General features: G+C 40.8%; 1 protein-coding gene across 1 annotated transcript in view; it reads left to right on the forward strand.

The window, feature by feature from the left end:
* Positions 1–27056, forward strand: part of GRTP1 (growth hormone regulated TBC protein 1) — a 42449-nt gene that overhangs the window by 14797 nt on the left and 596 nt on the right. Inside the window, exons 4-7 of the mRNA XM_082490897.1 lie at positions 879–1003; positions 7066–7162; positions 24680–24852; positions 24968–25153. Of these exons, the coding sequence (XP_082347023.1) occupies positions 879–1003; positions 7066–7162; positions 24680–24852; positions 24968–25153 (581 nt within the window). The remainder of the gene's footprint in view (positions 1–878; positions 1004–7065; positions 7163–24679; positions 24853–24967; positions 25154–27056) is intronic.

Consider the following 27056-nt stretch of genomic DNA (forward strand, 5'->3'; position numbering starts at 1 on the left):
TCCTTCTTTATAGAGTGAAGCAAGCCAAAAATTAATTCTGCTTGTTTCTATCCAACAACTAAAGGAGAGTTTTGAGTGACTAGCTCAAACTTGCATGTCTAATTTTTAGACCTTTGTAAGGAAAGATGAGTCCTACTATTCATGCTTGGTCTGGAAGAAATGAATGTTTTGAATTATCAGTAATTGCATAGTCCTTACTTGGTTTAGGATTGAGCTTGAAGCACGTGGGATGTGCTCTGCTGCTTGGATATCAAAAATAACTCTCCTTCTTGATGATCTTGCACCAATGAAGAAACAACTTTTCTCATGGTCACATCATGGAGAAACTTAAATCTTTAAAAATACTGTGATTTTTAAGTGGAAGCCACCAGTTGCAGGAACGGGACCTTTTTTTTTTTTTCCCCTAGCTGTTTGGGCCTGTTTGGTAGAAGTTCACTAAGTCAGTTGAAGGCACGTCTGATTTGTTATGAGAATATGCTTTCCTAGAGGCACAGCTCATTTCATGTCACTTCGTTAGGTAAATTTGGTACATGTTGTTTCTGTCAGTCTAAATGTCTGGTTTGCTTTCATTTAAGCCTTTGCAGTCAGAGGTTGAGAGAGTCCAGTCTGCAGGAGAATTTCTTTAGTCCTGCTTGAAATTGATTTCTGTACAGTAATAGGATTAATCTTTCTAGGAATAGATTATCCTTGAATGCAGATGGCCTTTTAGCCAAAATGGAGGTAAAGCTCTTTCTTAAAATTCATCCACCAAAACTAGTTTTAGTAAGCCATATGAAGTTTCAGTTGTACTTCAGAAAATCTGTACCTCAGAAAACTGTTTGGAAAGTGAAGGAGGGAACAGCTCTTAATTTTGATCTTTTTTTTCCTCTTTTGTCTAGACATGAACAGAACATTTCCAGATAATGTAAAATTCCGCAAAACTGCTGATCCCTGTTTGCAGCATCCACTCTACAACGTATTGGTAGCATATGGGCATCATAATAAAGCAGTAGGATATTGTCAGGTATGTAATTACTAGTTTTTAAACAATGCTGAATTTCACCAATGGCAATTGTTCTTGTCCATTTGAATGTGTGTTTTTAGAAGCAGATCCACAAACTTTCTTTTTTTAAAATGGTGCTGGGGATGGAAAAAATGAATTGCTTCAGGCAAGTTCAAATGTTCTTGTGAGTTTCTCCATGGCCTTTTTTTTGTAGATTACTCAACCATGTTTGATTCCATTTGTTAGCTGCAAAATAAATGTTTTATCACACATGGTTGTATCAAGATTAGTTGCTTTGGAGAGGAAGAGAAAGCAAGCTTGCCTTTCCCTCCTCCTCTTGCCATCTTTCCCAAAACAGTCCTCAGTATGTACTAGGCATGTGGGATCTCAATTTCTTTTCACTGTCACGTTTTTCAAAATACAGAAAGACCAGTGTTCATGCGACATAACATAGTTGAGGGGGTAGTAGCATTTGTTTGGTGCCCTCTCCCAGTATAGACAGACAAGTAGGAAGAAAAATTGTTTGAAATTCAACCTGATGCTGGGTAAATGGCAGCTCAAAAAAGCTCCTGTGTCACTGCCAAGTACTGTAAGGTTTCCTGTGGGACACAAATAAGATAAAAGTTGATTCATGACAGTCAAGAACAAAGAGTCCATCATTAAGGATCATAAAGAAACAGGAACTGTCATGTGCAAAATGTGTTTGCAGTTCACTTATTAAGTCTCTCCTCCCTTTCCTCACCAAGGATACATGTGCTAATCTGTACTTCTTGTTAGTTGAGGAGGTTAGTCCAGTAAATACAACTGTTTCAAAGTTAAAAGAATATGAATTATATTTTTTTGAAATCTAGACTTAGAGGGACTTAAACCTAGACTGATGTCACTAAAACAGATTCTTTTTGTGCATCCCAACCTGTTTTATAGTACAGAAAATATTTGAAAAATGGGAGTAAAAGATGAATTAACTTTATTATGTTCAGTATTATGTATTTATTAAAAAAAGAATGTTTAATATTTTGAGAGTAACAGAAGGGGTAGAATTGTGAAGGGTCATATCAAGGGTCCAAACCACACACATGACTCCCGCTCTGAAATGCTTATACACCAATGCACGCAGCACGGGGAATAAGCAGGAGGAGCTGGAGATCTGTGCACGATCGCAAGGCCATGATCTCATTGCAATTACTGAGATGTGGTGGGACAGCTCTCATGACTGGAATACTGTCATGGATGGCTATGTCCTTTTCAGGAAAGACAGGCCAAAGACGTGGTGGTGGAGTTGCGCTCTATGTGAGAGAGCAAATGGAATGCATCGAGCTCTCACTGGGAGTGGATGTAGAGAGGGTTGAAAGCTTATGGGTAAGGGTCAAGGGCAAGGTAAATATGAGGGACACTGTTGTGGGAGTTTATTACAGACCACCTGATCAGGATGAGGTAGCTGACGAGGCTTTCTACAGACAGCTAAAGATAGCCTCCCAGTCTCAGGCCTTGGTTCTTATGGGGGACTTCAATCACCCAGATATCTGCTGGGTAGACCACATGGCCTGTCACACACAGTCCAGGAGGCTCCTCCAGTGTATTGATGATAACTTTTTAACACAGGTGGTGCAAGAGCCAACAAGGAGAGGAGCACTCCTGGACCTAGTATTAACCAACACAGAGGGACTGGTGGAGGACATTAAGGTTGGGGGCACCCTAGGCTGTAGCGATCATGAAAAGATAGAGTTCAGGATCATGGGCACTACACACAAAACAACAAGAAGCAAAATCACAACCTTGGATTTCAGGAGGGCTAACTTTGATCTCTTCAAGAAACCGCTTGGGGAGATCCCGTGGACTAGAGCTCTGGAAGGCAAAGGGCCTCAAGAAAGCTGGTTGGTATTCAAAGACCACTTCCTCCAAGCTCAGGATCAATGCATCCCGAAGAGCAAGAAATCAGCCAAGGGACTCAGGAGGCCTGCCTGGTTGAGCAGGGAGCTTCTGAACAAGCTCAAGTGGAAGAAGGAAGTTTACACTCAGTGGAAGAATGGCCTAACCCCTTGGGAAGATTACAAGAATGCTGCCAGAGTGTGCAGGGATGAAACAAGGAAAGCCAAGGCCGCCTTGGAACTAAACCTGGCAAGGGATGTCAAGCTCAACAGGAGGGGCTTCTTCAGGTATATTGGAGGCAAAAGGATGACCAGAGAAGCTGTAGGCCCACTGTTGAATGAGACAGGAGCCATGGTGACAGAGGATGTGGAGAAGGCGGAGTTATTGAATGCCTTCTTTGAGTTGGTCTTTACTACCCGGCTGAGCCCTCAGGAGTCCCAGGCCTTGGAGAAAGTAACAGGGAAAGAGGAAGACTTCCCCTGGGTTGAGGAGGATCAAGTGAGGGACCAGTTAGGTCAATTAGATATTCACAAGTCCATGGGCCCTGATGGGATGCACCCGAGAGTGCTGAGGGAGCTGGCAGAGGTCGTTGCTGGGCCACTCTCCACCATCTTTGAAAGGTCCTGGAGAACAGGCGAGGTGCCTGAGGACTGGAGGAAAGCCAATGTCACTCCAGCCTTCAAAAAGGGCAAGAAGGAGGACCCGGGGAACTACAGGCCGGTCAGCCTCACCTCCATCCCTGGAAAGATGATGGAACAGCTTGTCCTAGGCGTCATCTCAAGGCACGTGGAGGAAGAGAAGGCTATCAGAAGTACTCAGCATGGATTCACCAAGGGGAAATCATGCCTGACTAATCTGATAGCCTTCTATGATGGTGTGACTGGATGGATAGATGAGGGAGGAGCGGTAGATGTGGTCTACCTTGACTTCAGCAAGGTGTTCGACACGGTCTCCCACAGCATCCTCATAGGGAAGCTTAGGAAGAGTGGGTTAGATGAGTGGACAGTAAGGTGGATAGAAAACTGGTTGCAAGACAGAGCTCAGAGGGTTGTGGTTAGGGGCGCAGAGTCTAGTTGGAGGTCAGTGAGTAGTGGTGTTCCCCAGGGGTCAGTACTGGGTCCAGTCCTGTTCAATATATTCATCAATGACTTGGATGAGGGGATAGAGTGCACCCTCAGCAAGTTTGCTGATGACACAAAGCTGGGAGGGGTGGCTGACACACCAGAAGGCTGTGCCGCCATACAGAGAGACCTGGACAGGCTGGAGAGTTGGGCGGAGAGGAATCTTATGAAATTCAATAAGGGGAAGTGTAGGGTGCTGCACCTGGGGAGGAATAACCCCATGCAGCAGTACAGGTTGGGGGCTGACCTGCTGGAGAGCAGCTCTGTAGAAAGAGACCTGGGAGTCCTGGTGGACAACAGGATGACCATGAGCCAGCAATGTGCCCTTGTGGCCAAGAAGGCCAATGGCATCCTGGGGTGCATCAAGAAGAGTGTGGCCAGCAGGTCAAGGGAGGTCATCCTCCCCCTCTACTCTGCCTTGGTGAGGCCGCACCTGGAGTACTGTGTCCAGTTCTGGGCTCCCCAGCTCAAGAAGGACAGGGAACTGCTGGAGAGGGTGCAGCATAGGGCTACCAAGATGATTGGGGGACTGGAACACCTCTCTTATGAAGAAAGACTGAGGGAATTGGGTCTCTTTAGTTTGGAAAAAAGATGGTTGAGGGGGGACCTGATCCATGCTTATAAATACTTAAAGGGTGGGTGCCAGGAGGATGGGGCCAGGCTCTTTTCGGTGGTGCCCAGTGACAGGACAAGAGGTAACGGGCACAAACTTGAGTATAGGAAGTTCCACCTAAACATGAGGAGGAACTTCTTTACCTTGAGGGTGGCAGAGCACTGGAACAGGCTGCCCAGGGAGGTGGTAAAGTCTCCATCTCTGGAGACATTCAAAACCCGCCTGGACACGTTCCTGTGCAACCTGCTCTAAGGTGGCCCTGCTCTGGCAGGGGGGTTGGACTAGATGATCTCCAGAGGTCCCTTCCAACCCTGTGATTCTATGATTCTCTTTTGCAAGTGTCAGGCTCCTATATAGAGGTATTTATACCCACAAGCATGTACAACTTCTAAACCGTGCTAGCTTCTGCCCAAAATATATGTCTTATTGTTACTAAAACATTTTGGTACATTAACTGTTTAATCAGTGGGCTCCTCTTTTTCATTTTAACTTGGCATTAGGAACACTAGAGATAAAAGAAGACTTAAATAGCCTTATGTGATTCCTTTTCACCTTTGGTCTCTGCACAGAATGAATATTGTCTATTCTGTCTAAATAATTAGAACATAAACCAAAGGGCAGCATCTGCTTTCCAAGGCATGTCATAAATTAAGCAAAGTTTCAGGAAATCACCTTTTCTGCTAGGGAAACAGCAGACTTCGTAAAGATAGATATAGTGATACCTACTGTATGATAGGAGAGACCTTGTAACCACTAGAAAATTCAGAGTGAATAATGGATTTAAAGTGCTTTGCAGAGGTTTTACTGACTGAAGGCTCTGCAAGGGATGTTTCCATAATGCTGGTGCATTTGTGGTATTTACTGGCATTTAAGTCTCCCATCTGGGAGAGTATTAGGCTTTGCATTGTCATGCAACAGTGGTACAGCGTTGCCTGGTATGACCAGGGAAATTCAGTGTCCTGTGAGCATATGCTCCAGAGTAGCTTTTTGTGCGTGCCATGTTAAATGCCAAACGGTCTCTTGTCACCACAGATGCAGTTACTAAGCTAACTGTCAGCGTGGAAACAAATAGTTGCCTTCCTAACTAGAAGGCCAAGCACCGTGTAAGGCCATGCAAGGTCTATCCAAGCCGTTTGTATAACAGCTGCTGTAGTGACTCAAAGCTTGAAAATGAAACATTGGAGAAGATGAAATGTCTTAATATTTCCATGTTCTGGGAGTGTTGCAAGGCCTTCTGAGATGGGACAGGTGAGTCAAATCTGTTGAATGCAAGAAATGAGATCTCAGTTCAGAGAGGAAGTTGTGGCTTCCAGAGGCTGTGAGGGGTGTTGTTTTCGGTAGCTGTCCTCTGGCTTGCGGCCATAACTGGCAGCATTGCAGGATACTCAGAGATAGTGGTGCTGCCTGTGGCGATAGACGTGCTGGAGAAGTCCAGCTCAGAGGCAGAGCAAGCAGGGAAAAGGCCAAAGAAAGGGATGAAACCTAAGAAGCAATGTAACCAACACCAGCCTTCATGGCCTGTAAATATTTAAAGATAATTTTCTGTTAGCTTAGGAAGACGTTGAGGGGGCTTTCACCTCAGAGGTAGCTCTTGTGTATTGTCATACTGATGTGCTGTCTATGTTATTACAGTTGTCAGCTGTTTATGACGGAAAAGACATACTTGAAAATGGTTAAGATAGTGGACTACTGTGCATGTAAACGGGTAATATTGCCATAACTTAGCAGTTATGCTAGATACAAGAAAAACATGCCTGAGGCAGAGGCAATGTGTTTACAGGGAATAGCAGTTTGTGACCTGTGTTCTATATGTCACTTGTCTAGTCAGAGAGTGTCAGTAATGGTCATGAAAAGCGCGCAGTTGGAATTTGACCAGTCATGACTTGACTACTTTTCACAAATTTTCTAGTAGCTCTTCCAATCCCCCCACCCATGGGTGTTTACCTTCTGTTTGCATGTTGAAAGGCAGGAGCAATAGCAGCCAGTCGTTGACTAGCATGTGGAGTACTAGAAGTATTATGGAAGCAAATGACGTGTATGCAGTCATTTGAGTTATATAGCAACAGCTTGTAAAAGCTGCTGGAGCTGGAACTTTTTACTAAAGTGTGTTTGGGTCAGGCATTCTGCCTTGTGTTGTGGTTGTACTGCACATCTAAGACAACTGTGTTTTGGTTCTGGTCAAAGCAGTCTTCAGTTATGTTGGGACAGGGCTTTGGGATTAAAAAAGAAAAAAGGAAAAATTGAAGGTAAATTATAGATTACTAATATTTATCTTCTAATTTTCCTCTCCTTGATCTTTGTTAATAATTCTTGTTAGCTGTCGTAATGCAGGTTTAACATCTTATTCAACTTGTGGCCTTTATTACTAGATTTTACTTAATATGTCCACTTTGTAGAACTGTAGTGATTTAGCCCTTAGTCAAAAGAAGTAAACTCTTATGATAAGTGTATGCATCTTAAAACCCTTTTTTCTGTTTCAGGGCATGAACTTCATAGCTGGATATCTGATTCTTATTACAAAGAATGAAGAGGAGTCCTTTTGGTTGCTAGATGCTCTTATTGGAAGAATATTGCCTGGTATGCTAAAAACACACATAGTTGAAGCTTCGCTTTTATTTTATCTTTGCTTTCTTCTCCATTTTTAGAGGTTTTAGATGTTAAAATGGACTTGCATGGACTGAAGATTTTCTAAGGTCTATATCAGTATGATGCCGGGGAACAGGACTTAGCGAAGGTGTCTGGGATTTGGCAGTACTGGTTACAGGACACAGATGAAGCAGTGATTGCAGAGCAGGGTGAAGAAGGGAGATGGGCACAGTTTGAGCATTGAGCTTAAAGTAGGAATTCCCAGTGCCTTGGCAAGAGGCAGCATGAGCTTTCTTCAGAGGTATTTGGCAAGGTGGTGATAGTTTCTGCTAGGAACAGTCATTTCTGCTGTCCCCTGCTTCTGTGCAGGGATACCTTGGGCACTTTATGCATCTTGATTTTGCAACAAAGCAAACAAATGCCAAAATCCCTGTCTGTATCTGTATGGGGATTTCTTGTCAAAGCTCTGTTATAATTAATGGTGATCTAGCCAGGCTGGTCAAAAGAATGTAGAAGGAAATTCAGTACACCCTAAGTTAGAGACAATATCTACATCTGGTCATTTCAGTGGCTGTCTAGGTTCCCTTGCCTGGATCTTTGGGATTGCAGGATGTGTTTACACAATTAATGTAGCCTCCTATATAAACTGAATCCCACCACATGTGTGAAGTAGTTTAAAACCAGAAGCAGATATTGGGCACAAGTATGTTTTGTACTCCTATGAAATACATTTGGGAATGTTCTTTCTTGGGATTTAATTATAGAGGAAAAATGGTTTCATTGTGAATTTCCATTAGCATTGCACAGGACTCACTACAGCTACACCCTTAACGTAAATCCATACTCAAAATGGAAGACTAATTTTTCTATAAGGAGGTTTTGAAATTCCCTGTTGGCCCAGTTTTGCTTTTGAACAGATCTTTATCACGAATGGTTGGAGGCTGAATTGAATATTACAGTGTCAACTAAGTGCTGGTCAAGGATGTCAAAGTTGATACTTTTATTTCTGTTTCGTTTTTTTATTTGTTTGTTTAATCTTAAACAAGAACAGAAAAATATATAATTTTTGGTTCCTTATTGAACAAAGACTTTGAGAAAGAAGGAAAAAGGCTCAGAGAGTCTTTTAATGCTTTTGAACAACTGTAAGAAATTACCTTTTATGCTGAATACAGCATGTAGGAACTCAGGTTTTCCTTGCATATGAGCAGAGTGGTTGGACTTTGCAGGTTGAAAGACCAGGGAGCCCCGTGACTTGTTGAATCAATCTGCAAATATTTGAGGTTTTGCAGCCTTGAAGTTTACTTTCAAGCTATAAAAATAGTCTAAAGAAATCAACTGTCTGTTGCTTTTGTTCAGCCTTGAGAGCTATAAGCTGTGCAAACAGGTAGGAGACTTGAGGGCTGCTGTCTGCCACGTGACCTGCCGCTGGCTGACATGGGTGGATGTCTTTCCATTGACATCACCGTGTTGAGGGGTAAGACCCACAGTACAAGGCAAGTTTCATTGCAAAGTGATGTGTGGCAACTTTTGCTGTTAATCTCTTTGATAGTCTTATATGTTTTTATTTAGGGCAAGGAAATAGCTTCAGAATTTTTTATTCATTGTTTTTGGCATGGAACTTTAGTTTGTCATAAAACCTTTAGTTCTTCTTGGATGTCCTTCTACACTTTGATACCTAAATGACCAAAGTTGCTCTCATTTTCCCCTCTTAGTTATTGAATTTATCTTACACCAGTAGCATTGGTGATGAGAAGAAACTCCTAATGTGAAAGGCCAGTTACTGTGTATAAAGATGTACGTTTACTTAAGTTATATTTACAGATATATTTTTACTACCCTGTAACAAGAGTCTTGTTACAGACTTTAGCCTGTGTTCAGCGCGCATCCACTACGGGCATCCATCTGAGATGCTGAAGCTAGAAATGTGTGCTTACGTTTCTTTGCTCGTCAGTGGGGAAGGGGATATCTGATCAGAAAGGCTGATCTGAGTGAGCCCCTTTCCCCTCCGCATTCAGTTGTAAGAGAGCTTGAGGTGTCCCTTCCAGCTTGGGTGCTTCAACGAGAGCCCAAGTTAAGTAGTATGAATCTTTTATGTAGTAAAAATATTGAGTTGTGCTTTATAGTCAGAAGTCATGCAGGCTTTATAGTCAGAAAACTTGCTGATGTTTTTTTCCCCAAATAATAATGACATAATTTCAGTGAAATATCATGTGTATATGTAAGAGAGAGAATCAGACAAGCACTGTATCCATAAAGAAACCTACTCGGGTAAGTTAAGTACTGCCCTTCTGTTAACAGTGCAAGATCCAGCACATTTCGGTTTAAAGCCCTATAATTATTTGTTGGGGAAGCAGAGAAACATTGTATATTCTCCAGATCTTCAAAGGGAAAAGTAGCAATCATTTTTTGTTAGATGCCAACAGCTTGATTAGACAATATTTTTCCTTTTGTTTTGTTGCTGATGCCCTTTTCTTGATCTGTTTGCATTATAACCTACATGTTTTCCCCTTTCATCACAACAGATATGCCTCCAGGTCATGTCCTCATTTTTGAGTGTGTCCTGTCACTGCCAGTTAAGTTGGTGGTGATTTAGGACAATTTAGAAATCCCTTCTCTGCCCTCTGCAGTGTCCCTGTGAATACTTCATTCCCCTTGCCCACAGGCATTTAATTACATTAAATAGCTGCTCCAGTACCTTGATGCTGAGAGCATTTTTTTGGTCAGCAGATGAACTGAGCCAGCCACAGATCAATGTCATTGATGGAAAAATGTCAAATGTGACAGATGGGAGCATTAGTGGCAGCTTTCTGGGGAAGTGACAGAGAAGGGCTCCCGAAGCTATGGCTCACCTCCCCACTTCCATTGCTTTTTAGTTCTGGGTAGTGGACATATGTATGACAGGATATGATGAAGGTGTGACTGCCCCACCCACTGACAGGAGGGTACAGCTTGGGAATGGGACCCCATCACTAGACGTTTTCTGGCTGAATTGCTCTGTTACACCCAAATGGAGTTAGCACAGCTGGAAGAGAGAGCCAGCAAATATTACTGTTTGGTTTGTTGGTATGTGGAGTTATGTGCATGCTGTTCATCTGGCTGAACGTAGCACTGCTGGGTGCAGCTGGGTGAGGCCAGAAAGATTCTGCTTCTGCTGAAGGCAAGCGTGTAGTCTACTGCCTGTTGTCTGTCAGCTGCTCAACCAGGGTTCTGGAGGGATTAGGAGCATATCTCATTTAAACACAGCAAGGGGGAAGAGAATTATTTGTTTAACTGAAGTTTTGGGTGTTACCAAGATCTTTTATTCCCAGGTTCATTCAAAACAGATGGCTGGAGGAGACAGTATTGCCCACAAGAAGCAGTATGGATTCGATTTGAGCTCCGAGTGGGTGTGTCTGCAATTTCTATTCAGCATAGCTCTAGTGTTTCTGTTCTGTCCATAGCTCTGGTTCTTGTTGAGAAATTTTTTTGTTCAGTTGTGGAAATATTGGGGAGGTTGCTTTAGAAAGCATCAGGTAGGTAGGAAGTTTTAACTCTGGTAATTTGATATGTAATTTAAGGAGCATATTTATCATGCTTTATATATTTATGATTAAATGGTGAGTTAGAGAAGAAAAATTTGACAATTTGAACTCACTTTAGCATGAAGGTTCTGCTTATATATAGCAGAACAATTTTTTTTTTTTTTTTCCCTCCAGTGGTTCTCAGTCTGAAAGCAGTGGTGTTTATCAAAGGTTGGGGAGGATCAAGTGAGGGACCAGTTAGGTCAATTAGATATTCACAAGTCCATGGGCCCTGATGGGATGCACCCGAGAGTGCTGAGGGAGCTGGCAGAGGTCGTTGCTGGGCCACTCTCCACCATCTTTGAAAGGTCCTGGAGAACAGGCGAGGTGCCTGAGGACTGGAGGAAAGCCAATGTCACTCCAGCCTTCAAAAAGGGCAAGAAGGAGGACCCGGGGAACTACAGGCCGGTCAGCCTCACCTCCATCCCTGGAAAGATGATGGAACAGCTTGTCCTAGGCGTCATCTCAAGGCACGTGGAGGAAGAGAAGGCTATCAGAAGTACTCAGCATGGATTCACCAAGGGGAAATCATGCCTGACTAATCTGATAGCCTTCTATGATGGTGTGACTGGATGGATAGATGAGGGAGGAGCGGTAGATGTGGTCTACCTTGACTTCAGCAAGGTGTTCGACACGGTCTCCCACAGCATCCTCATAGGGAAGCTTAGGAAGAGTGGGTTAGATGAGTGGACAGTAAGGTGGATAGAAAACTGGTTGCAAGACAGAGCTCAGAGGGTTGTGGTTAGGGGCGCAGAGTCTAGTTGGAGGTCAGTGAGTAGTGGTGTTCCCCAGGGGTCAGTACTGGGTCCAGTCCTGTTCAATATATTCATCAATGACTTGGATGAGGGGATAGAGTGCACCCTCAGCAAGTTTGCTGATGACACAAAGCTGGGAGGGGTGGCTGACACACCAGAAGGCTGTGCCGCCATACAGAGAGACCTGGACAGGCTGGAGAGTTGGGCGGAGAGGAATCTTATGAAATTCAATAAGGGGAAGTGTAGGGTGCTGCACCTGGGGAGGAATAACCCCATGCAGCAGTACAGGTTGGGGGCTGACCTGCTGGAGAGCAGCTCTGTAGAAAGAGACCTGGGAGTCCTGGTGGACAACAGGATGACCATGAGCCGCAATGTGCCCTTGTGGCCAAGAAGGCCAATGGCATCCTGGGGTGCATCAAGAAGAGTGTGGCCAGCAGGTCAAGGGAGGTCATCCTCCCCCTCTACTCTGCCTTGGTGAGGCCGCACCTGGAGTACTGTGTCCAGTTCTGGGCTCCCCAGCTCAAGAAGGACAGGGAACTGCTGGAGAGGGTGCAGCATAGGGCTACCAAGATGATTGGGGGACTGGAACACCTCTCTTATGAAGAAAGACTGAGGGAATTGGGTCTCTTTAGTCTGGAAAAAAGACAGTTGAGGGGGGACCTGATCCATGCTTATAAATACTTAAAGGGTGGGTGCCAGGAGGATGGGGCCAGGCTCTTTTCGGTGGTGCCCAGTGACAGGACAAGAGGTAACGGGCACAAACTTGAGTATAGGAAGTTCCACCTAAACATGAGGAGGAACTTCTTTACCTTGAGGGTGGTAGAGCACTGGAACAGGCTGCCCAGGGAGGTGGTAAAGTCTCCATCTCTGGAGACATTCAAAACCCGCCTGGACACGTTCCTGTGCAACCTGCTCTAAGGTGGCCCTGCTCTGGCAGGGGGGTTGGACTAGATGATCTCCAGAGGTCCCTTCCAACCCTATGATTCTATGATACTCTAATTAGTCTACTAGACTATTATACTGGAGTTATTTACTCTTACTGAAAACCAGTTGTAGAATGACTCCTCCCATGGTTAAGAGAAGTCTTGTGATTTCTGCACTAACCTGTTCATGGACAGTTTTATATCCTTTTATTCTTGTGCCAATGCTGACTTTCGGGGGTAAAAAAAGTCTCTCCTGTGCACCTTTCACATATTTGTACCTTACAGGCAATTCATTTCACAGTTCTTTTGAATTACTAAGCTGCTTCAGTCAGTCTTCTATTGCATGAAGCTTTTCTCTTTTCCCATTTTAGCCTAATAATAATTATTTTGTGTGCTTGTTCCAGTTCTAACTGATTTTTTTTTTTTTTTAACTTGATCACAATGGCACTCTTTTTTTTTTTTCCAGTGGGAAATTTGCTAGTGCCTTGTGCAGTGGCATTATTTCTCTCTTTTCACAGCTGAAAATGTTTTATTTGAGAGAGAAAACTGTAGGATCTCACTTGCCCTTTTCTCCTTGTGGCACTCAGGTTTTGATTTGTGATCTCAGTAATAATGCATGTGCTATTTTGCCTCTCTCATTGTCAACAGATGTTTTTTCTGCAGCTTGTAGGAATTCATAACACCTTTTTGCTGACCTTTATTTGCACATTCTAGTCCTTGCTATTTTAAATATCTTCACTCTTTTACTCCGTTGTGCCTTGTGTATTGACATGGGACAGTATTTCTCACTTTAGGGTTGTTAACAAATAGAAGCTTTTTCTTTTTCTCCAATGTTGTTAATTAAAACCTTACATTAGGTGTAGCCTACAAACATTCTTCAAGGATCAGTCTACAAACCTTCTTTCAGCCTGGTACTTTTTAGCCTTTTGTTTTTTAAAAAAATTTTTTACCCATGTGTACTGCCTGGTTGTTTCTCAATAATTAATAATAAGAACAGAGTTTTTAATTATGAAATAGTCACAAAAGTGGCAGACTACACTGAACTAACTTGCATTATCTGCAATGACACAAGCTGCAACGCAAGATACCACTTTGGTGGGTAGCTTAGCGACTGCCAGTTAAGGCAAATGTCTGTGTGTTGAGATAATAGATAATCTAACACATTTCTGCTTTGAGCTTTCTGTAGTTCTTGGTTGTATCAGCTATAGACTTGCAGGTACTGTTGCATAAGAGACTGGGCATAGTAAGAAAAGGATATTTGAACTGAACAATAACATAGTTATGTATCAAACACTTGTATATCCTCCTCTTTCGAGTGATTCATGTTACAACATTCTTTAAAGTCCCATTGTACAAACTTCCCAGGTTTGAAGGGAAGAGCCAGTTGAGAAATGCAGAATGCTGTACTACCTTTACAGTATTTCTGTTTGTGCTGCTTGCTTTTAGTTGCAGCTAAGCAGGCACTTATTTTGTTCTTATGGCTGAATTATTTTAATACCCTGACTGGGTATTGCCAGGCAACCTCTGAATGCAGAACTGGCTAGGCAGTTGGGTCTTTTAAGACCCGCTTCTCCAAAGGGGAGTGGAACTTTGTTTCAGGTGAAGCATGCCACATGAAGCTGTGCAGATAAAAGAGACTTGGTAGGCCTGAATAATAGTAATGTTGAGCTGAATTTGCAGCCTGTGAAGGAGACCGTCATGATGAAAAGCATGTCCTTTCACAGAGGAGACTTGAGCACCACAGGCATGTGCCTTTGGTGTGGAAAGCTCCATGCAAGGTTATGCATAACATGTATGATCTCATGTTTGCAGAGTAGTTTTTGATAACCAAGCTTTTTTGTAATACCATCAACCCAGGAAGTTTCAGCAGATCAATCAGTTCTGGGCTGTTTGCTGTCTTCCTCCTCTGGTAGCACTCAGCTGCAGGGCCATGAGCTGGCAGAGTTCTCGCTCATCCTTAGAGAGTTCCTCTGTGATCATGTGTGAAGCCGTAGCAGTGCACACCTCTGAAGTATGACATCATGTCTACCACAAAGAGAGAGGAACATTTGGCTGGTAGGCTGAATAATTATGAGTTTTGAAATAGGTGATTCTGACATGTTTTACTGTTAACTAGCAGCCATGATGAAAGCATTCATCTTTGAACGTTAGAGGTCAGTTGTATTTACCTAGGAATTAAGCATGCAGTGTCCTGTTAAGCTGAAGGTGGAACACAGGAGTCATCATGTGCCTGTATTTAGAAACCATGATAAGCCTGAAATGCTTATTACTTACAAATCTGAACTGCTAGGGCATTTGGGAGACTTGAGCAAGGAGGAAAGTAGTAACACGACAACAAGTTTTTCTTGAAAAACAATGACTTTTTGTTCTTTAAAATGATATATATATATTTATGCTTTTGGAATAAATTTCCTGTCTGTATTGTACGCCCCCTCCCTCAAATCACAAGCCTCACCAATAAGAAAACAATCTCAATATTTAGTGGGTGTGGTTTAGGTAGCTGGGTAGAAATCTTACAGATTTGTCTAAAACACAAGTTTCCTGTATATGACAAGAATACACATCATGTCAGCCTTACTTTTCTGAGGAAACAGGCCAAGTTTCAGCTATGCAGCAAAAGGACCAATAGTGCTTAAAAATGCTGAAGAATATTGTGTTCATTGATATGGCTGTATTTACACTGGAACCAGGACCTAAATGACTTATTCCACCCAAAAAAGTCAAGTATGCCTCTTCCCTTCTGGCAAGCAAGCCTTGTATTTATATAATTTCATTATGTTGGACTTGAGGTATCTTCAATAGGCCTTCTGTGTTACTATTCTGGATGGGACTGCAGCCTTTGGCTATCTGTGCAGGCAGTGGTATTTGTCCATATCCCCAGTAAATCAAAGTTTCATCCTTTTCAAAAGCCACCAGCAAAATAAATTTTTCAAATGAAATCTTAGTTCAGTTAGGACTGATCAAAGGTCGAATTCCCTGGCTGCACACAAAGGAGGAAGGTAGGTAGAGTCATGGAAACACAAAAGTGTGGGTTTGGGGGAAGAGGTCCTTTTTTTTTTTTTTTTTTTTTGAATAGGTAAAAACCAATTAGCGGCCAAGCCTTAGCATGCAGCATGAAGCTTACTTAGTTTGTGCTTCATATTTTATCAGAATAGCCACCTTGGAGGGATGGGGGTTTTTTGCTTTGTTTTTGTTTTAGCGAATGGCTCAAGGTGTGAAAGCACTAATGTGCATGTGTGCTATTGAAACAATAGTGTTGACAGAGCTGTCCCCATGTTAAAGGGATTGTGCTGTTTTAACTGCGAATTAAAGCAGCAGAGGTGCAAAGCCAAAGTCAGTAGCTTATTTCATTCCTCATAGCATTATTTTTTTGGACCTTCTAATGGTCAGCCAGGGCTTTGCGTGTTCAGTTATAATTTTAGTAACGCAACCTTCCTGAATATGTGACTTTGACACCAAGAAGCATAATATAATTGCTGACAAATGTGTAACCGGGTTTATTGGTGCTCAATGCAGATCCTAATACACAGTTTTGTATTTTAACTTGTAAATCTCTGTAAGATGTATTCAGGTCCTTGAAGTAATCCATGTGTTAAATACCAAGACTCATAAAACTGGAAATGTAACTGGATTTGCTGTACAAGAAGCCAGCTGAGGAAACACTAGTATTTCCTCCCATTCCCTCTGTAGCAGACTCATTTGGCAAGAGCTTGTCTTTGTGAAAAGTCCATAACTTGAGACCCTACCACCACTCCTAGTAATGTATGCAAACTACAAATCCCTTACTAAAAATGTTTGCTGTATTTTTTATTGGAATTTGTCTTGTTCAAATGTAGCCACTGCTTCTTTTTAAGACTGTCTTTTACTATATTGAAAATACCATAATGCCTAAAGCGTTTACTGTATGAAGTGGTCAAGTTTGCTTTTCATTTTCCTTGCATAAATTCTACAAGTAGAGAAGTTCCTTACGGAGCTCAATTTTTGTAAGTAGTGTTTATTACCCTTTCTTTCACATCCTTTCCAGTTCTTCAATTTCCTGCCTTAAATGTGAATATCAGAGCTGGATGCAGTTTTCTAACCTCAGTTTTGCTAATGTCATATACAGAGATGACGTACTCTCTCCTCCTGTAGTAAATATATCCAAGGATTACTTTGGCTTTTCCTGAGCTAAGACGTGCTTACTCTGGATTTATCATATTTGCAACTTAAGATACTGCAAAATGGTTTATTTTAAATTGCTCAACTGTATTGTCAAGTTGGTTTTTGTTTGTTGTGGTTTTGTGGTTTTTTGTTGTTTTTTTTTTTTTTTTTTTTTTTAATATGGCATTGTATGAAGAAGCACTGACAGCAGGCTTTGATAGTATTTCAAAATACAGTATCATGCGTATGCATCGTAGGTGGCTACGTAAAGAATGTGTTTGTGGAAGGAGATGTGCTTTGGGAGTAAAGGAAATTATATGAAGAAAATTGTGTGCAGTGCACAGTGGCAACTCTTGTTTACCTAAACGCACAAGAAGTGACTCTATTTAGTTTGAGAGATGCTTGGGAAATACAACCTTGGTTGATTCATGTGTTTTATGTTCAGAACACTTGCATGCTTTACTAAGCTTTCAATTTATGGTTCGTAGAGAAGTCTCATTTATTCCTCTTCTACCTTTAAAACCTATTGCTTCAAGATTAAAATTAATTCTTGTTAGCTTCTTCAAGCAAGAGGACTGTAGCCTTCACTCCTTTCAGACTGAAGGGTTGGATTGGTTCCCCTCTCCAAATATCAGGCTAGAACCATATGTGTCAGTCCAGCTTTCTATTTTAAGCCCCCTGCTTCTATCAGTCTTTTAAGTAATGTGCTCAGTAGTTCCCATGGCGTGACTGTAGTATTTTTGTAAAGAGTTGGAGAAAACGTAACACTGGGACTCTTCTTAAGTGTGAGAGAATATAAATGCTGTTTTGTGCTGAGGTCTTAGGAATAATCTTGTCAGTGCAGTGAACTGATAAAATAGCTATTCTTCCTAATCCCATAGAGAAATTAAAAAAAAAAAAAAAAAAAAAAAAAAAGCTACAGCTGAATAAGGATTCCTGGATCTGAAGTCATCAATCCTTAAGACTCACTGTATAATTGTAAACTTTTTTTTTTTAAATGTTTGTTTCCTCTACAGGCATGATAAGCAGTTGTGGTAGTCTTCAATGCTTGTTCATGAATTTCCCCTCCATTTGAGGAAATTGGTGTTAAAAGTCTGTCAAAGTGTTTTTGTGAATTAAAAGCCTTGGCTCCTGGGGCCATCATCAACCCAGTAAACTGCAGCCTTCTCCAAAGCGTTGCAACTCTTTAGACTGGCAAAATTCACAGAGCGCAGTGACTGGAGTCAAGCCAGGCCGTTTGGAAACAGCCGAGTGGTGAATAACCCGTGTCCATTGCTGTCTGTCAGCTCGATGATACTATGAAAACACTATCCACAAAAGGAGCAATGCCAATGGTAGTAGATACAAAGAGGGGGGAGAGGCGAGAAAGGGGAATTGGCCAACAGCATTTTGCTCAGTTATATGTAATATGTACAAGAGCACTTTGCTAGCTATGACTTTAATCTAGACTAGTCTTTAATGATGCAAATGTCTCTACTGAGCAGCACAAAACAGAGAGTTAGTATTTAAAAAAATAAACCAAAAACATTAGCCAGTTTCATTTTCTGTAACTAGACCGTCTGAAAGTTGCATTTGTGCTTTCTAACATGCTTCAATTTGTTTCTCTGAGAGGTTACACATGGAGTCTTTGTTTCTTTGTATTTCATCTCTGCCTTTTGTAATGTCTGGAAGAATATAATGTTTGCCTTTCTTTTGTTGTCTTTATAATTAACAAGCATCCTTCATTGATTTCCAAAGGGTAGCTACTACGTCTGCTCAGAATCCCACTGTGCTGTGTGAAATGCAAATAGGAGACCAAAGGGCTCTTATTGCTCCACAGGATCCATTTTCTGAGTTTGGGATCAGAAGCAAGAGGGGAATACAGGCAGATGGGATTATGTAGAAACAATCAAACACTGCCTTTTTGTGCTCACTGAAAAGTTGTTAATAGCAAATTATTTCTCAAAATGCTATTATTCTAAATTTTGTGTAATTCCAGTATCACAACCAATAAGCATCAATAAAAAGCTTCTATTCTCTTTTTTATTATTATTATTAAGGTAGTTCTGCTATCCAAATTAATTGGGCTTGCTTATGGTTTTTTAAAGCTAATGTTCAATTGTGAATGATACAGCTACCGCTGGTTCTGATGTGAGTTCAGTACCTCAGGACAGAAGTTCTGGTTCAATTTGGTTTGATGAAGGAAAAATAGAATACAGTTTAAGCCTGTTTTGGGTTGCTTGGTTTATTGGATTTTTGTTTTTCAGTTGCCTGGAGGATTAGGAGCTTATGTTTTAAAAATAACATAGTTAAGAGTTCAGCTTGCCATTTAACCACATATCTGCAGGATATCACTTTGGCCAGGACATCTGCAGGGGGTCATTTTGGCCTGATATTGCAAAAAGAATTGGCAGTACTCTTGGTTTTCCTCCTCTTCCTGTTGTTTGGGAGGAAATCAGAAAGTCACATAGGTTGTCGAACTCTTCATGCCAGGCTTATCATGTAGATTCTTAGAAGACCTATTGCACCTTTTTGGACTATCCCATGGTAGAAATAAAATAGCAGAACATTGCCCTGCCTTCTTGGAGAAAGCAGGCGAGAGTTGCCAACAGGGAGAATGACTGAGTCGGTAGATTGTGTAGGAATAGCATAAATGGCATTTAGATGCTCTTAAGGTGAGATGGGACTGCTTTCATAATCTAGTTTGACCTCTCTGTAACTGAAGTGATGAAACTCATTCCATTTGTGTTGCATGAAGTTCATAAAGTCAGCTATGATAGCATATCTTTTTGGAAAGGAAAACTTTGTACTGCCAAGGTTATTTAAAATAACCCCTGTATTCACTGACATGGAAACAGCTAAGTTTTTATAGTGAAGGATTACCGGAAAGGATTTTTTCCCACAAAAGCACGTGGTGGAATCTGTTTCTGTTTTGACTTGAAATGTAGAACTGAGTGCATTTCATGAAGTTGGCCAGTTCTGTTCATGGCAACCTCTGCTTTTGCCTGCCAGCATTGACGCCTGCTCCATTTGTCTCTTCTGGATTCCAGTGAAGTGTGGTAGCAAACGGTAACGTGCTACAGCAAGAAGGCATTTTGGAATGTTACATATTGGTATAACAAATGAGCCATTTGGGGTTGTTTGGGGGAGGAGAGAGAACTTTAATCCCCCTCTATCGCTCCTATGGACATTTTATCCACAATAATATATTTATAATATTTTACATTGCTTATGACTGTGAGAAAATTTAAACCAGCTAATTTTTAATTTTTCAACTTGGTTAAATAAATTGGATTGTCAAGACAAATCACTCAGTTTGTCCCAGGCTGGGTTATATAGGCTCTTGAAATAATAATTAGAAATGCTGGAAGATAAGCAGCAGAGTTTGAGGTCTTGTCTTGGGTATTTCTATAACACTAAGAATTCATATCATGTTAGTTCCAGTAGGAGTATTTATATTTAACCTGACATATGCACAACAGACTTAAGGATTCTTTTTTAACTTCTGCAGCTCTGACTTGTAGAGATAATTTAAGGATATAAGAGTACTGCTTCTTAAACTTTTATTTTTGGAACCTCTTAATCTATTTGTAACGGAGAACAAGGTCATACAGTCCCTACAAGCTTTATCCTTATTTCCTGCAAATCCCATTACTGCTCTGGAGCACAAGCAGACAGTTATGTCTTAGTCCCAGACATCCTGGTAGGACTCAGAGAGGTGTTAATAATTATTGTGATAGGGAGACAGTGAAATGTAGTTTAAGGAATATCTGCCAGATGCTGAAGTAGAACGGGTTTCAAGCTAAGTGACAGCATGCCACAGTCAGTGCAGTGTTAGTAACAAAAAGCCTTTTAAACAAGGAAAAAAAGTCCCTTCATCTAGTCACCCATGCTGTACAGTAGCAATAAAATACCTGGCAGTTGGTGAAACTGGCTTTTCCTTTTTGCTGCTCAGCTCCAAAAGGAAGAGAAGCTGGCGATCCCTGCAGAGACATGGGGCTGTGCTGCTCTTCAGGGTCAGGAATTTGATGAGGAAGGGGCAGTCGGTGGGGTGAATTTCACATGGGGTGCTGCCTGCATTGCCCTCTGCTATGCTCTTGGGCACTCCTAAACTTAACAAGGCATCCAAAATCCATAGGCAGGCACCAGGAACAACAGACTAGGCAAAGCTGGTGCATGCGGGTAAGCAACAAACAAAGGAAAGCCTAGAACCAGTGGAAAGTAAGGAAACTCCTAGGACCAGTTTAGAAAAAACCTTGGAAACAAGTAGTTTCATACTGGAAAACTTAATTTTCATCTAGAACTTTTTACTGGAATTCAGTAATAATAATTTAATAATAGAATATAATAATAATTTATAAGACAATATTTTATTTGTTGCCTTCCAGAAGAAGATGCAATGAAAAGTAATGTATTGTGTGATCACCTAAATGTTAACATTTATCACTTCTGTTTGACAATTTGAGGACTAAAAGGAAGCAATCTGGCCATGTCTTTTTTCAGGGGGATGATGTATAAACCAACCTAGATCAATAGATACACAATATAATTAGCCTACATTTGATTTTTTTTTTTTTTTTTTTTTTTTTTAATTAGTAAGTGGCAGATTAGGAGTGTTTACTGACTCAGGTCTGTTCTGGGTCATCAGCTGCTAACTATTTTGCCAGATTATTGAGAGAGGAAAAATAACTAATATGCTAATTAAATGTGGATCATGCAAATCTAGAAACTTCAAATAATTTGTATGATGGAAGGAACATCAAGCTAACATATTTTGATGGTAGGTGAGTAAAAATAATTTGCTGCACAGTATCTTGTGAAAAGCAGCTTTGTAGTGTGGGAGAGGGTTAGGCTTGTGTAGACTTTTATAAACAAGGATATCTTGACTTCAGGGAGAGATTCTGGGCAGAGCAGCCAATTATAAAAGATTAGGAAAATAGGGCACACAGTAAAACATTTGCAGTAAGGGAGAGCAGCAGGATTTTTGCTGAGGGGACATTTCCAGAAGGCTTAGGGACTGGGCATCCGTAGCAAACAAGAACAGAACCATGCAGGCTAAATGTTACCAAGCACTTAGGCACTGAAACAAGTTACAAAATCATTTTCACTAGTCAGACCAGACATGGATCATAAAAGGTAGCTCAAGCATGACGCTGGATCCTCTTCTGTCTCGCCTGCATAGTTCTGGCTAACTCTGTGTAGCCCTGATGACTTGGTGCTGGTCCCTTGGGCAGAGGGCAGGTGAGGGTGCTGCTGGATGTGCTGTGGGGCAGCTGTGCCTGGAGGCCTGGCACCCCTCCAGGGGTAACGCTGCCCCCAGAAGATCGATGTTAGAGCTGTAAGGTTAGATGTGCTACCCCCCGGGCTACTGCAGTGCTGTTATGTTCCTTGTAAATGATCTGTGGGTAAATTTTTTTGCACATATACGGGGTCCTGTAGGAATGTTTCTGGAGGATTGGAAACGCGGCTTTCCTAATTTGAGGAGCTAATTTTATATACATACATTTATGTATAAAAGTGTATATATTAAAATTATATGTTAAATTATAATTACATATTAATTATGTGTAATAATAATACATTAAGTATAATTAATGGTTAATAATTACATATAAAAATGTCTTTGATGCAGACTGTTCTAATGTAACTTCTTTCTGTTGTGTACTGGCAGCTAATATCCTAGAAAAAAAATGCTTGTCAGTTATTGGCACTTGCATAAAATCGTTAATAACTCCTGCTTGTGCAGCAGCGCTGGGCTGAACGTTGCAGAGCTGTGTACCAGGGCACATGGGAGCTGCTCCTGCTCCACAAGGAACAGCAGGAGGCTGCCCCAGATAAATGAATAGTTCCTTTTTCCTATCTGTCCAGCAGTACAATCTAACAAACTTGAACAAAATCTTAATTTACGCCAAGGCTTCCTGGCTGCTTGCTGCTTCAGTAATTCAAGGAGTGATGTATCCAAGTTGCCTGGCTATTAACTTTTTACTTGCCAGCTCTCAAAAAGCCGGGTGGGTGTCCGGTTGTGTTCTCACTGAGATCCTGACATTTACTTTGCTGTACAAATTAAAAATAGCAGCTGCTGTTGATTTCAGCATATCGGATGATTGCAGCAGTGCAGAGTAAAGAGCGTGTGGGCTGCTGTCCTTCCTCCTGAGGACACTTGCTGGTGGTAACTTGAAGTTTTAAGTACTTGCATGTCTCAGCACAAAAGGAAAAAAAAAATGGTTTGTGGATGTATGAGGAGGAAGGGTAGGAAAGAGAAGGCTTGTTGTGTTATGTGAAATGTGATTCTTTGTTTTTCACTTACATTGAAGCAGCATTTAAAAAAAGGATTACTCAGCCAGTTAACGTTACTTTACCTACATGCCAATTCACAAATGAGCATAACACTACCACAAAATATGGAGAAAGAGAAGGTTTTGTATTGACTTTGAGGTCATGATGTGATTCTGTTTGGGTTTAGTACACTTTTTCACAGAGTTACTTGTGCTTTAGCTCTCAGAGCTTTCCCTACAAGCAATGGAAAGACAAATGGTTAAAGGAATGTATATAGTGGCAGTGATTCTTAAGTCTGTAGAGGAGTTTTACCTATCATTCTTCAATGGGAACAAAGAAAATAAGAATCACAGACAAAAAGTGATATTCCTAAAGGTTGAATGCGATGCTCCTTAGAACCACAAAAATGCCGGTATATGTTCTGCAGTTTGAACAGGACAAATGGAGAGCAAATAGCTCCTGGGGTGGAAAGTCTGTTCAAGAAAACAATTGACAAAGAGTAGAATATTAAACTGCTGTTGTGATTTCATTAGAGAAACTGAAGTGGTTATAAATGTACTGTATAATTTGGACATCATCCTAAACTTATTTGATGCATTGGGAGGTTTCATTAAAATTACTTCAGACAAATAGACTTTGCTCTTTCTGATTCTTTCACCCTTATGTGAACCATCAGTCTATGCTATGTGTGTCCAGGAACCTTGGCAGAAACCAGTTAAGTTAGCGAGAATTGCAGCTGTCCAGAGTCAGTGAAGGGAAGAAACAAGGGGAAAGGTGCTTGTGTTAGCAGTTATTTCTTTCAGTAAATAATGTTAATAACATAGGTCTTGTCAGCAAAGCAGTAATGAACAATCAATGATTGCTTCCTTGGGGTGGAGCCATCAAGTCCAGCTTAAATGTTTCTGTCAACATCTAAACCCAGAATACAAATTACTTAAACATCTGTGTAACTCTTGTCCTGTGCCGGGCCACCTGAATTCTTATGAAATAAAATAATCTTTTTTTTTCCTTAAGTATACCCAGAACTACTTGTTTATAGAACAGAGATGCTTGTTACGCATCCTGCACCTTGGTTATGAAAATGCTTATCCTGTCAAACAGGCTGTGGAGTAACAGCTGTAGCATGCTCGATTTTTTCTTAATTTTGCGTTTAATGCTTCAGTGCAGTGACCAGCAGTGTAGGAGATGTAGGTCTAACTCCAACCACTGTCTCGCAGATAAATTAAGTAGGAAGAGAGGTTGCCTGGGGGAGCTGTCATTTACGTCCTTTTGGAATTATTCTATGAAAAATGGGATTTCCTTGGCTCAGAAAAAAGAGAAAAACTCTTAATGGCTAGGTCATACCCTAGAAGTGGTATCTGGGCTCCAGCACCCCTGCACAGTTGACACTCAGAAATTCACGTTTCCCATGTGACTTGGACCCAGTCTACAGTTTATGGGTTGGTTTTGGTTTTTTTTGTTACCTGTCTGGGTATTGTGTGGACTGGGAGGCATACAGCCCTGACACATGGGAAGGAGGTGGTGTTGTACTGAACTGTTCAAATATTAGTAAGATGTTTGCAGTTTAAGCTAGTAGTTAAAAACTCCTTAGGTTATCCTTCCTTGGGAAGGAAGAATGAATTGCCACAAAACATCAGAAAGAAGATAGTTTGGTAGGCATGACTGAAGTGTTTGTGTAGAAGGCTCAGCCTTAGCTGAAAGAGAAGTGCTCTATCACCACAACACAGACATCTTTATTGCATGGTTTAATTTACTCCAACTTAGGATTCATAGGCTCAACATGCCTTAATATACTGAGCTGTACAGGACATTCTCTTCAATTTTGTGAAAAAATCATGTCCACAGATTCCTGAATTTTGGTGTTTTCTCTCCAAGATTACTACAGTCCTGCAATGTTGGGCCTGAAAACTGATCAGGAAGTCCTTGGAGAACTTGTGAAAATGAAAGTTCCAGCTGTGGCAGAGCTGATGGAAAGACATGGAGTCATGTGGACCCTAGTGGTATCACGCTGGTTTATATGCTTGTTCATTGACATTCTTCCAGTAGAGGTAATTAATAACAAAGTTCTCAATATACACTCATGATCACTATTTGTAGTGCTTCAGTAATAATTACCTACTGCAAATCAAGAAACTATAATCTGAATTATCTCCTTTCCTGCAGACTGTACTTCGAATATGGGATTGTTTATTCTATGAAGGGTCAAAGATCATCTTCCGTGTGGCCTTAACATTAATTAAGCAACACCAAGCTTTTATCCTGGAAGCCACAAATTTCCCTGACATTTGTGATAAATTTAAGCAGATCACCAAAGGAACATTTGTAACCGAGTGTCACAGCTTCATGCAGGTAAATCCTCTGCAGCTTTTAGTTGTTACAAACTGAAAACAAGACTGACTTAGAAATGTTTTGCTCCGTCAAAAAGGTAGATACAGTTATGAGAAATGTATCTGTAAGTAACTATCAAAGGGATGAAGAATGTTTTTATATAAGAAATGTAAACCTTTTAAAGATTTTGTTAAAGAATTATCATCTAAATCCATATATAGCAAGACATTCACTTTATCTGTCTTACAGGGAAAAAAATTTTTTGCCCTTTTTACCAGTTAAGGCAGGAAGTCTGACCAGAAAATAACTTTAGTGCATTCTTTCAGTGAACTATGCATTGTGTTCCTGTGCTTTTTTTTTTTTTCAGGTGAATTGTAATGGAATATTGTAGAATAGACACAAAGTGAATTTTAAACTTCCATTGATAAATCTTCATAGTGCCAGAATATAAAGCATTATGTTTAGTCAAAGAACAAAAAGGTAGCACCAAGTTCTTTTTCCCAGACAAAATCCATGAAGTTGTGCTCAAGTCTCATGATTACAAGAATAATTCTTAGTTTGCAGGTTAACTATTAATAGACTGGATGCCAAATCTGTATAGAACATTAGGTTCAGAGCTCAACTCAGAAGACTGAAATGTAAATGATGTTAATTGCAAAAAATAACACAGAAGCACATCTGTCATTAATCACTTGACTATCATTGTCTGCTAAGTGTGCAAAAAACTACATCCCAAGACAGATCATGTCAGAGCTGGTCAGAGAAGAAAAAAAAGTTAACTTACTAGTGTTTCTGAGCCCTTTAATTAAGGGAGCAAGGGAAAAATAAGTCACAGGTACAGCTTAATTTAGAGGGGAGATGGTTGAGGATTTTCCCATTCCATAAAGGGTTTAGAATAAGAATTTTGTTAAATGTTAACTGCAGTGAGAATACCAGTTCAGAGGCTGATACAACTGCTTGACCTTGAAGGACTTCCCCTCCTCCTCCCCCTTAATTACATTACATTTACAGCAGCTGTTTTTAGAAAAATCAACTATCTTTTTCTTGCAGTTACTATGATTTTAACTGTTAGTTACTGTAGTGAGGGGGCTTTCAAGGCACTTAAATAAACAATTTAGGTTAGGTTCTTATCTATCTCAAACACATACTTTTGGGTTTGTTTTTTTTCTTTCCAGAAGTACAGATAATGGAGGTGATGACAGTTGAATATTGTATGCCTCTGTTCCCCCTAAACAAAATGTTAAGTTTTTAGTTTAATGCAAATGCAGACTTCTTTACCAGAACACTGTTCAAAACTGGTTCAATTATAATCTCATCTCCAGAGTTGTCAGTTACAACTACTGAGAACTGAGGGGCCCACGCAACTGTAGAATAAAGTGCATAAATTTGCAGCTTGCTTCATAGTTTTGTTCAGTCAGAAGTTTTAGATGAAGCAGTGAAAACAAATGTATTGTTCTTGAGGAACAAGCCAAAGCAAAAAAAAAAATATTACAGATGTGTGACAGCATTTGTAATGCCTCAAATAAGCTCAGTAGAGAAGAACAAAGGTAATATAGCAAGGGATTAAGACTGATTTTTTGCAGTAGGAACATATTGTTGTAGGCATGTGCATGTTCCAGAGCCTGAACAACCTATGCTAGTACCACATGAGAAATGCACTGGTGCTTTGTAGTATTACCCAGGATAGCTTCTTATGTTTTAAATATGCCTGCCATCCACCACCACAAATGCCTTCTAAAATTATTTTAACAGGACACTTATATTCAAGCTAGCTTTTGTATAACTTACAGCACTTGTTATGAGCTGCAGGTTTGCCATGTCTTTACAGCAGAGTAGATGAAGATGCTGCCCTGTTACAAGAATGCCAAACAGCAATAAGCTTTGTCGCTGTATGGATATCAAAGCAGGGATTTCACACTATAGA

The sequence above is a fragment of the Vanellus vanellus genome, assembly GCF_965231255.1.
Source record: "Vanellus vanellus genome assembly, chromosome: 1".
NCBI classification, from domain to species: Eukaryota; Metazoa; Chordata; class Aves; order Charadriiformes; family Charadriidae; genus Vanellus; species Vanellus vanellus.